The sequence below is a fragment of the Dendrobates tinctorius genome, unplaced genomic scaffold (genome assembly GCF_039654945.1).
Source record: "Dendrobates tinctorius isolate UK_male_01 unplaced genomic scaffold, ASM3965494v1 ptg000011l, whole genome shotgun sequence".
Lineage (NCBI taxonomy): Eukaryota > Metazoa > Chordata > Amphibia > Anura > Dendrobatidae > Dendrobates > Dendrobates tinctorius.
The window spans coordinates 108,180,773-108,193,385 of record NW_027361679.1 but is presented as its reverse complement, the minus strand read 5'-3'; the positions used below and the strand labels follow the sequence as shown (position 1 = coordinate 108,193,385).

General features: G+C 46.0%; 1 protein-coding gene across 2 annotated transcripts in view; it reads right to left on the bottom strand.

Annotated features, from left to right (window-relative positions):
• Positions 1-9,704: 9,704 nt before the first annotated feature.
• AP3D1 (adaptor related protein complex 3 subunit delta 1) overlaps positions 9,705-12,613 on the bottom strand; it is a 135,332-nt gene continuing 132,423 nt past the window's right edge. For both annotated transcript variants that reach the window (XM_073546053.1, XM_073546044.1), the window contains exons 31-33: positions 12,160-12,281; positions 11,992-12,071; positions 9,705-11,784 (exon numbers count right to left, since the gene is read on the bottom strand). In XM_073546053.1, coding sequence (XP_073402154.1) covers positions 11,689-11,784; positions 11,992-12,071; positions 12,160-12,281 — 298 coding nt within the window. In that variant the 3' untranslated portion in view covers positions 9,705-11,688. The remainder of the gene's footprint in view (positions 11,785-11,991; positions 12,072-12,159; positions 12,282-12,613) is intronic.

The following is a 12,613-nucleotide window of genomic DNA, read 5'->3' as shown; positions in this document are numbered from 1 at the left end:
TCGCTGCCACATGCAGCGATGGGAGCTGGCCAGCGGGAGACCAGCGATTGAAAAATGGCCCAGGCCGATCGAGCACGATCAGCAATAACCGGCAGGGGGGCCGGTCGCTGATCCCCGTCACACACAGCGCTGTAGCGCTTACTGCCGCTGTAGCCTTTACTGCCGCTCTTACTCGGGTGACTGCGATCGCTGTGTTCGCTACTCTGACGATGCATCTGCTGCTGAGTTTCTTGCTGCTGATGTTCCTCCATCATAGAGGAGGGCTGGAAGCATCACCACCTCCACCCTCAACATCCACTGCTCTTTTAAACATGGTGTCTACAGCGTCTTCCTGCCTCCATCGGCCCCCAGAAGTGAAATCACTTCCTGTAGGTCACCTGACCACAACACACGCATCAATACTGCTGTACCTAGCGTGCTGGGTGACGTACTTTTGGAGGGCTGTGCACATGCGTTGGGCAGTTAACAGCTTACTAAGCACCATCATCATCAGGGCGCGCCATGCAATGCACTGGGCTGACTTCATATATTCACCCAGCTTGCAGGCTTACTGGATCTGCCAACTCGTGGATAGCCGTGCGCGCGCATATGCCCGAGCAGGTGCATTAGCAGCGGATCTTGCTATACTCCTTGCTGCCCATGCTCTCCTACCACAGTCATTTAAAGCCCTGGGGTGGTGCTTCCAGATGCTTCCAGATGTGACTCATCAGTGCCATGGACATATAAGCCGATATTCCAGCTACCAGAATAGGCCTGAAACGTTCATCAGCCACACCTTTTTCTTGAGCTCTCCCATCAAGGGCAGGAAAGTATTAAGTTACATACCGGTAACGGTATTTTTCGGAAGCCCATGACAGCACCACGAGAGAGGGGATCCGCCCTTCGGGAACAGGAAACCTACAGATACAAAAGGGCGGCACCTCTCCCACGCATCAGTTGGATTACAGAGCTTGAGAGGCTACCATGGTTAGTACACCGCATATACACAATATATACAACCTATCTATCCTATTTACAATTCTTTAAACCATCTCCCACATAAGGTGAACTCGCGAAAACCATCCTCTAAAGGGGTGCACCCTTATACGTGAACAAGGGAGGGAACTAAGGGCGCTGTCATGGGCTTCCGAAAAATACCGTTACCAGTACGTAACTTAATACTTTATTCGGACTCCCATGACAGCACCACGAGAGAATTACAGAGATGTAAACTAATTTAGGGAGGGACTACAGCCTGCAGCACACGTAGCCCGAAGGTGAGATCTGAGGCGGCACCCATGTCTAACCGATAGTGGTTAAAAAAGGTGGAAGGAGATGACCAGGTGGCCGCCTTACATATCTGGTCAATTGATACTCCCGATCTCTCTGCCCAGGATGATGCCATGGCACGAGTGGAATGCGCCCTCAGGTTCTGTGGAGCCAGACCGCCACCTGCTGTGTAGGCAAGAGATAGCCTCCCTAATCCACCTTGCTAACGTGCGCTTTGACACTCTATACCCTTTCCTGGGACCTTGGAAGGATAAAAATAATGCATTCTCCTTCCTCCAAGGATCTGTGGCTGCTAAATATTTAAGTAGGCATCTCTTAACATCTAGAGCCTGAAGTCTTTGTTCTTTAGGATTGGTTGGATTAGGGAGGAAGGAAGGCAGAACTATCTCTTGTGTCCTATGAAAATGAGATGCTACCTTGGGAAGGTATGCCGGGTCTGGCCTTTGGATTACTCTATCCTGTAAGAATTCTGTGTATGGAGGTAATCTGGAAAGTGCCTGTACGTCGCCTATTCTACGTGCAGATGTTATTGCTACCAAAAAGGCTGTCTTAAGTGATATCATCTTTAGTGAAGCAGAATCCAGAGGTTCAAACGGTTTCTCTGTCATGGCTGTCAGGACTAAATTTAAGTCCCAAGGCATACACCTATCTGAGTATGGGTCTTGATCTGGTAACTGCCTTAATGAATCTCACTACCCAATGGTTACCGGCAATGTCGCATGCAAATAGGGCCCCTAAAGCTGAAACTTGCACTTTCAATGTGCTAGTGGAAAGGCCCAACTCGAGACCCGTCTGGAGGAATTCTAGGATCTGTTTTACAGGTATTCCATCCCTGATATTAAACTCACAGGTGGACAGGAATCGCCTCCAGGTTCTAGCATATATACCTGTGGTGGTTTGTTTCCTACTTTTTAGGAGTGTATCGATTACATTTTCTGAGAACCCTCTATCCCTCAATAGTGTCCTCTCAAACACCATGCCGTCAAACGGAGTCCCGCTACTTGTGGGTGGTTGACTGGCCCGTGGTAGAGGAGATCTGGAAGGTTCGGCAGTACCCAAGGATCGCCTTCTGACATGGTCCTCAACCATGCAAACCAGGTCCTTCTGGGCCAGAAGGGGGCAATCAATATGACTCTTGCCCCGTCTTCCCTGATCTTCCTCACTACCAGAGGTAGAAGGTTCAAAGGCGGAAAGGCGTAAGCCAGCGAGAAGTCCCATTTTATTAGGAGGGCGTCCACTGCCAGTTGATTTTCCCTGGGATTTAGGGAACAGAAAGTGGTTTCCTTCCTGTTTTCCTTGGTGGCAAAGAGGTCCACCTCCGGTCGACCCCATTTGCGAACAATCTGATTGTAGATGTCTGAGTTTAAGGCCCATTCTCCCTGCCTTAGGGCCCTGCGGCTTAGAAAGTCTGCCTTCATGTTGTCTTTTCCGCTGATGTGGAGCGCGGTTAAAGATAGAAAATTTTTCTCTGCTATCTGAAGGAGACGTTCAGTTATCGGCATCAGGGCGTTGGAGCGGGTTCCACCTTGGTGGTTGACATAGGCTACCGCTACCTGGTTGTCCGAGAGTATCCTCACATGATGGCCCTGTAGATACATAATGAGTTTTTTAATGGCCAATTCAATCGCCAGCAGCTCCCTCTGGTTAGATGAGATCTCAGCATCGGAGTCCCACTGTCCCTGTACCACTATGTCCCCCATATGGGCCCCCCCAACCCCAAGGACTAGCGTCTGTGGTTATTACGCGGGTTATCTGTATCACCCAGGGCACTCCCGAGGCTAAATTTCCAACATCGAGCCAACACCTAAGAGATGTAATAGTTGAGGGGCTTAGCAATACCTGACCCTGCAAGAAGCCCTCTAAGGTTCTGCTATTAACCAGGATGTCATTCTGAAGGGCCCTAGTGTGGAATTGTGCCCACTTGACCGCTGGGATACATGAGGTTAGGGAGCCTAACAGGGACATGGCCTGCCTGAGGGTTATGGAGGGTCTATCGATTGCCCGAAGAACCTGCTGCTGTATCTGCTGTAATTTATCTACAGGTAACAGACACTGCTGGGTTTCTGAATTTAACAGCAAGCCTAGAAACTTCTGGACCTTTAAGGGCTGAAATCGGGACTTTTCGTAATTTATAATCCATCCGAGGTTCTCTAATATGGACTTAGCTTTTTTAATCTGAGATAGACAATGGTCCACTGAATTTCCCACAGTCAAAAAATCATCCAAGTATGGGATAACTAAGATGTCAACTTCCCGTAAATGAGCCATAACCTCGGCCACTATTTTTGTAAATACCCGGGGCGCTGCTGAGAGACCAAAGGGAAGGGCTCTATATTGATAATGACGGATTATACCGTCTATTGATACCACCACTCTCAGGAACTGCTGGAAATCTGCGTGGATGGGCACATGATAGCATGCGTCTTTTAAGTCCACTACCGCCATAAAACACCCTTCAAACAGCATCTTTATTGTAGAACTAATGGATTCCATTTTAAAGGTGCGTTTAACCAAAAATTCATTAAGGAAACGTAAATTAATAATAGTTCTGAGTGTTTTATCCGGCTTTTGGATTAGGAATAAGGGAGAGTAGAATCCTCTTCCTCTCTCAGACTCTGGAACCTCTAGCAGAACGTTTTTTAGACAGGTTCAAGACCTCTGCTTCTAAAGCCGCTTGCTCGAAGGGTGAAGACCTTAAGGGTGTTGGTTTAAAGGTATCCCGTGGGACTTGAGTGAACTCCAACCCGAGTCCGGTGGATATCACATTCCGCACCCAGTCACTATTGGTGACCTGTAGCCATGCTGGGAGGAAGGATGACAGTCTAACCCCCACGGGAATTGCTAGTCATTGGTTCTGTCTTTTTCGCTCTCTCGACGAGCGTCTGAACATGAAGCCCGTACCTCTTCTCCTTCTATCCTCCCATCTGGGACGGTCTCTATTAGGTGAAGGGTTACGCCTTCTCCCTTGACCTAATCTCCTTCTATTAAACGGACGTCGGTAAGATGCGGACCAAAGATTTGGGAATTTCTTTTTATCATCCCCGGCCTTCTCCAGTAATTCGTCCAGGACTGCTCCGAATAAATATTCCCCCTCACACGGGATAGTACAGAGTTTCACCCTGGACTGAATATCTCCCGGCCAGCACTTCAGCCACAGGGCTCTCCGAGCCGCATTAGAGAGTCCTGCTGCCCTGGCGGCCATTCTGACTGCATCAGCCGAGGCATCCGCTAGGAAGGCTGCGCCATCCTGGATTATTGGTAGGGCCCCAAGGATTGCCTGTCTAGATGTTCCTTGTTTTAACTGTGTCTCTAACTGGTCCAACCAGACCATCATGGATCTGGCCGTGCAAGTCGATGCTTCTGCTGGTCTTAAGGAACCGGCTGCCATTTCCCAGGTATTTTTAAGGAAGGTATCTGCCTTTCTGTCTAGAGGATCTTTAAGGGACCCCATGTCCTCAAAGGGTAGCGAGGATCTTTTCGATGCTTTCACAATAGCTGCATCTAATTTGGGGGCCTTGTCCCAAGTATTCATTGCTGAATAGTCAAAGGGATATCTCCGCTTGAGGACTGGTGGTAGCGACCCTCTTTTATCTGGTTTTTTCCACTCTCTGCGGATGAGATCCTGGATCTTTTCGTTTAGTGGGAAGACCCTACGCTTCCTCTGCTCCAGCCCCCCAAACATCACATCCTGCATGGATAATTGAGGCTTCGGCTCCTCCACCTCCATTGTTCCTCTGACCGCTTTTACCAATTTGTCTACTCGGTCGAGCGGCAGGAAAACCGACCAGAGTCCTCTTCTTCTGAGGAGGACGAGGGAGATGAAATATGGGAGCCCTTACTTCTCCACTCAGTCGAGGAATCCGACTCCACCAGGTCCTCACCCCTTACACTCTCTGGTTGGGACAGGGATTTTAGGGTTTCCTTCATCTCTGCCCTTACTATATCCCTTAAACACGCCGCTACTGCGGGCGACTCCTCCGCCACTGTCTGCTGGATACAGGGGGGACATAACTTTTTGGGGCATGAATCTGGTAACGGGCATGCACAGAGTGCGCATTCCCTGTGTCTGGTTTTACTCGTAGCTTTCTTCCCCCTAGAATAAAACACAGGAGGCCCCGTCACTGAGTGAACATTCACGAAGATCACTTACCAGTGCCACAATCAAGTACCGGAGAATGTGGGGGATTTTTCTCAGTCGCTGCTCCTGTCCGCCTACAGGAGCTTTTATGACTGGACTGGTCACTTCGTCCCGGACGCTCCTTACTGTCACGGGCCTCCTTCTTCTGTTTGACCTGCCTAAGGTCATCCAGGGGCGGCAGTGAAGATTGTCGCTGTTGCCGCCGTTGCTGCTTTTGCTGCTGCTCCTGATCGCTCTCCATTACTGGCTTGCAATAATGTGGCCAAGGCAAGGCACCCATCTAGGGTCCTGCCTATATACCCCTCCTCCGGACAGATTTCCTCTTGCCGCGCCCTCCCCCCTAATAGGGCCCCCCTCCCCAGCTGGCGCCGCTCTGGGCAGGGGAACCGGCGCTTACCGGCGTCCTACCGATGGGCGCCGCCATCTTGGGTCCCCGCTTGCGCAGTGGCGCCGCCGACCCGGAAGCGCCCCAAGGCTCCGCCCCCTGACATCACCGCGACTCCGACGTGACCGGAAGTCACGCGTGACGCCCGGGCGCTCCACCATGGAGCGCTCCCCGGCCCCAGCGCCCCGCAGCTGCGCCGGCCCCCCTCAATCCATCGCGATCGCGCCGCCGGAGCTGGGAGCCCCGGGGGTATACATACCAGGCGGCGCACATATGGAGACGGACCTCCTCCGGATGCCGCTCCCTGCTGTATCCACCACCGCCGTGCCACCCATCCTGGGCCACCGTGGCGTCCTCCAGGAGCTCCGCACCAGGCCGAGGTAGGAGACCCCCTCGCTACCTGTACCGGCCGGCCTGGGATCCGGTCTGTAGGATCCCGTCCCCTCAGGAACAGGAAACCAACTGATGCGTGGGAGAGGTGCCGCCCTTTTGTATATGTAGGTTTCCTGTTCCCGAAGGGCAGATCCCCTCTCTCGTGGTGCTGTCATGGGAGTCCGAAAAAACCAAATTGATGCGGTGGATAAATGCCACCGTTTAATTTCAGTGAGTTTCTGGTCCTGGATGGGTGGATCCTCTCTCAAGTGGTGCCGTCATGGATGAAGGGAAAATTAATTCTGCTCAATATTAAACATAATATAAATACCGATTATTATGAATCCTTGTTCCTTCCTCCCATATTGTCCCCCCCCCTCCTCCATTCCCTTGGGCCTTCTCTTTGCCCTTGACTTCCTTACCCATTACCCCTCCCTTACCGTACCCCTCATGTCATTTAATTCGATCGATGCTATTTGATATGACTAACTTTGACATGGTTGTATTTTTCCTGTATTCTCTATTACAAAGAATTTAAAAAAAAACAATATAAAAGTATAATCACTTAAAATTTAACAAAAGTAAGCAGACAACCACCTATGCATACAGTATGAGTCACCAATGCAAACATCTCATATTCATATTGGAGTAGAAACAAAACACCACCCTCATTCTCATTCCACCCGGCATTCTGCTCCTGTCTCCAGCGCAACTACTCTCCCATACTGCCTGCATTCCTAAGGTGCAAATAACGGTAACAGTGGGAAGCTGGTTGTGAGGGAAGGCATCAGATGAGAGCATAGTGCTGCCCATGGATCACTGTTTTCAGTCCTTCGGGTGTCTGTGGGCTGGAACAGCCAAAGGGACGGATGTGGCCCGCTGGGCCACACTTTTTCCAGCTCTAAGGTATGGTATTCCTGCCGTATTAGTTATAAACTTCATAGCAACTTGTTTGGGTCCATTTTCTCATATACCTCCTTATGAAAATGAAACATTTTAAATAACGCAGTATTTTAATGGAAAAAACAAATTCCCGATTCATTAAGACTGGTATTACGCATCAGTCTCAATGAGAGGCGTGCAGGAATAAGAGGAGTCAAATTAAAAGGGTTTTACCATGAAGAGAGTACATTTTAATCAATTGATCTTGGAATAATAAGTTACGAAATTGGATGTGTTAAAACATGTTCCTGTGCTGAGATAATCTTATAAATGTGCCCCTGCTGTGTAATGTGCAATGGTCGTGTCTGACAGTGCAAGGACATGGTCAGAACATACCAGACCTTTAAAAATTAAAATTGGCTACAACTGAAGTTACTAGCGTCATCCTTGATCCTCACTTTGTTTTCTAACTAATATATAAGCCTTTAACCCCCTTCACTCCAAAGCCTGTTTTCACCTTCCTAACTAGGCCAATTTTTACAATTTTGACCAGTGCCACTTTGTGAGGTCATAACGCTTCAACGGATCCCGCTGATTCTGAGATTGTTTTCTTGCGACATATTGTACTTCATGATAATGGTAAAATTTCTTTCATATGACTTGTGTTTATTTGTTAAAAACACAGAAATTTGGCAAAAATTTTGCAATTTTCAAACTTTTAATTGTTATGCCTTAAATCAAAGAGTCATATCACACCAAATAGTTAATAAATAACATTTCCTACATGTCTACTTTACCGCAGTACAATTTTGGAAATACATTTTTTGTTAGGAAGTTATAAGGGTTAAAAGTTGAACAGCGATTTCTCATTTTTACAACAAAATTTGTAAAACCATTTTTTTTAGGGACCACCTCACATTTGAAGTGACTGAGGGGCCTTAGACAGAAAATACCCAAGAATGATACCATTCTAAAAACTGCACGCCTCAATGTGCTCAAAACCACAATAAAGAAGTTTATTAACCGTTCAGGACCTTCAAATAAATTTTTGTAATGTGGAAGAAAAAAAACAAACATTTACTTTTCTTTCACAAAAATATTTTCCTTTAGACCTAATTTTTTTTCTACTTCCGCAAGGGAAACAAAAGAAAATGGATCACACATTTTGTTGTGCAATTTCTCCTGAGCATGCGGATACCCCATAGGTGGGGGAAATCTACTGTTTGGGTACACAACAGAGCTTGAAGGGATGGAGCGCTATTTCACTTTTTGAATGTAAAATTTGCTGGCATAATTAGCAGTTGCCATGTCACGTTTGGAGAGCCCCTGATGTGCCTAAACAGGGGAAAAAGCCACTGTTTAGGCTGATCTCAGTGCCGAGATCTCATCTCCCGAGATTTTGGTGCCGAGATATCCATCTGCGCATGCACCGCCCCCGGCAGCCATTTTCCTGGAGTCCACCGCATAGGAAACCATGGAGCTGCAGGGGTTCTGGCCTTTCACAAACTATCGGCAGAGCCCTTGCAGCAGCACGGGACATCCAAACACCCCCACATCCCAGCCTGCAGCAACACTCCACTCTTTCCTCCTCCAGCCGCGACCGGTAAGGTATATCCGCATTATAAAACGCACCCTCATTTTCCCCCCAAATTTGAGGGGGGGGCGTCTTATAATCCGAAAAATATTTCTTTATTTAGGACCCTGCGGCCATCTTGGATCGTATCGCGTTGTCCGGAGGGAAGCATGCAGGGAACGGATTCCTTGCGTGATGCTTCTCTAGGCCGCTGTCACTACTGACAGCGGCAAGAGGGGTTAAATGCCCGCAATTGGTGCTAGCACCGATCGTGGGCATTGCTGCGGGGTGTCAGCTGTCACATACTGCTGACACCGGCACTCAGCGTGAGGCTGCGCCATCGGTGTGCCGTACTAGTACTGCTATTTGCGGGAACACACCTCCCGCAGAACAGTACTAGTACGGCGTATGTCGGGAAGGGGTTAAAGAGAATCTGTCAGCATGATTTTGTAACGTAAAGACATGGCTGTAATGGGGATGTAATACCAGTTAAACTGACCTTTGGTGAAGAAATCTGCTTTGTGGTTCTTTTATAATCACAATTTGAAATTTTCAGCTAATTAGATTTCAGACTGTACACTGGGTCTTCTCCTCCCTGTTTGCGATTCCCTGACCCCTCTGCCTACCTCTGGTCTGTGAATGACCTGCCTCCTCCCTAAGAAATCTCAGCAGTGACCTGTAATTCTCAGACAAGGAGCAGGCAGAGGGGTTGGGGATCACAGACATGGAGAAAACCCTATGTACAGTCCGGCCCCTGTCCACCAAAATCTAATTAGCAGAAACCGAATTTCTTTACCAAAATGTATCAATGTAATCAGTATTACCGCCAAATTAAAGTTATGTATTTACTGTGCATTACAAAGTCATGCTGACAGGTTCTCCAAGTTCTCATCTGAATGACCATGAAGTGATACTCAACATTCATACGTATTTTCTTCTGAACTCAAAACTCTGGCATATAGAATGATTTTCCAGTGACCAGGCATTGAACCTCAACATTCAAAAGCTGCTACATGTTAGCTGGATGTTAGAAAAATGTACAAAAAAAAGAAGTGACCAATAAAGAGACAAGTTTAAAACACCAATTCATAACCATTTCCATATTTTATTGTAGATCATCTTGACACAATTACAGCAGCGTTTCTGGTACCTTTTCTCTGCCCTCTTTAAGGGAATGTGAATAACAAATTTAACACATACAGATTGAAAACTTCAAGAATCACCAAACATGAATCTGGATAGCAGATGTTCTACATGCGGATATATTAGAGGGCAAGGTTGGAGGTCAAAAAACCAAGAAAGTTATATTTGACAAAATTTATTTAATGTATATCTGAGACCAGGAAATACGGTGGGGGAAGACCCAGACATACAACACACCAAAAGCAGTGCAAGTGGGTAAGGGACAAGTAACAGGGAGAATTTCACAAATATATATTATGTGGGCACATAGAAAACCTACACACAAACTGTAGGCTTCAAAAACAGCTACTATAGTGTACAACAGATGACTAAATGTCTCTGGTGTATCCATTCTAGGAAGCTGAATCGTTAATGGGGATCTTCCTTATGACCTGGGAAATATTTTACAGACACGTTCAGAGTTTGATCCTTGTAGACTCGAGTATACAATGCTAAACGTGGCATAAAAATATAACGGTGGCTTCCATGATCCCACCTTATCACTCTTGGTGCAGAGAGCAGGCTTAGTGTTTGTAATGGTGCAATGGCAAGTTGGATTCCTCTTCAGATGCAAAGACTTGCATCATTTTTAGAGGTGCACAACTTGGAGTTAACACCATATATTTCCAGGTTTCTAAGAAAAAGTCTCACAGGACCAAACCTAAGTTACAAGCTGTATGCACAGCATTAAGGAACATTTCTTCATTTTCTATATGTATCATAAATATAATCTATACATGAATAGCGGTACTGTATCTTAATGTTGCAGTCCTTTCCGGTAGAAGAATCATCTGCTCTGACAGTTATACATATTTTTTTATGCACTTGCCTATGTCAGGAAGTTATATTAAGGCACCACCAGTTATTTTCCAAGGTTCTCACATGATTTGTGAGTCATGACACCTATTAATCTTTAGGAATATGTATAGTAGAAGTATGATATATAGATGGTTAAGGTAAAAACAGTTATTGAATCTCCACGTAATCAGACGGGCTGTACAGCACACATTTTGGACCGCGTGTCAGGAGAACTACTGTAGAGTCATAACCAAAATGAGGAGCACACAATAGGGCAAAAAGGAAACAAAAGGACACACAAACACATATAAGACACACTAGATGAACAAAACATGGAATTTCCAGTTTGTTTTTATAGTTTCTGCTCAGGAATGTCTGGCTGGCCCCTCAAAAAAAAAAAAAAAAATATATATATATATATATATATATATATATATATATAGATATGTCTGAAAACATGATTCTATGTGAGACTGATATTAAGCTAAATCAAGAGACGAAGACTGATGTATTTTTCTATTCTGACCGACAGTTCATGCATAATTGCAAACAAGGCGTAAGATTTGGTTTTATCACCCATATGCTAATGCTGGACAGCCATTGTAAGCAACTCAATACTGTTATAATGGCTAGTCCGATAATCTGCTATATAGATACAGTGCAAGCCGCAGCAATAGTTCCAAATAGGATTCTTCATAATGTAACATTGGTGGAGTCAGAGGTAAATAAAACCCAATGGAAGAGGAAATAAATCAAGTGGCAGAAAAATCCAACTAGATTCATCATCTTACTACCCACCACATTGGCAGTATAAATCAATTTGTGATGTCAACTGCTGCACTGGGATCTTGCAAAGTAAAGTTTACAACAAAAAAAAAAAATGAGGCCAGAACTTACCAATAAAATTAAGCATAATAAAAAATGTACAATTCCAGAGGACAGTAAAATTGGGCCTCCTGCGACCATGTCGGACTTGGCCATGCGGTTGTGTACCAGTTTTCACTTTCAGTTCTGTCTGAGTGCACCTTGCAGGAGGAGCAGAGAGGAGGTGGGGTAAAAAGGAGAGGCGTAAGGTTTCCCTCTTCTTGTTCAAGATTCTGACAGTGTTGCTTTGATCTCACTGAGAAGGCTGCTGAGGAGAGCTGCTTCATTGCATTTTCCATCAATAGATATAGACTTGTCACCCTTTGTAATGAAAAAGTTTTAGAAGTTTAATATGTCTGAAACAATGAACATCGCACACGATAACTTAGTATGTTGCCATCTGGATAAAGACAATACAGATTCAGATAAAAGTTAGGATTTGCAGTGGCTCCTCCAAGAGACACAGTCACTAACCATGTTTAAATGGTTTTCTCCTAATTTGTAGGTTTTGGGGAGTAGCGTACTTACCATTTTCACCAGTAGACAAGTGTGGTGTCCCTGGATGGATCGGCTGTACATGGATGCACATGGATCAACTCGCTCAACCACTGGGAAAGAAAGGGACGAGAAATGAGTTTCTGCTCCAATTGGCAAAGTTATTTTGTACACTTTACTACAACGTTTGTGATCACCCACCTGTAAAATGGTGATAAAAGCAAATTTTCGCTAACAGATGATGAAAAGACAGACTTGTATTTTCCACTTTCAAGGAACTCATTTTAAGGTCTCCTGATTCCAACAGCTTAGCGAAAGCATCACTGATGGATAAAGACAATATATTAGTATATGCAATTTGATGAAAACACAGCTTCATTTCTTAGAGCTCATGCAGATGTCCATGGATCTTAGTCCAATCATGGATTGGTCACGGATTTCCAACAGGAGCATGATTGAGTCATTATTTCTTATGAAGCTGCATCTTGGGTCGGGGGGCTCAGAGGGCACTCAGTGAATTGCGGTCTGTGATCGAACAGAGATCCACGGACGTCTGCATGAGCCCTAACAATGAAATGTAGACAATGCTGTGAGCACAATAGAGAAGTGTGATACTGACACAGGCAGTGTGGAGGAAGGGCAGTACAGCAGAGGG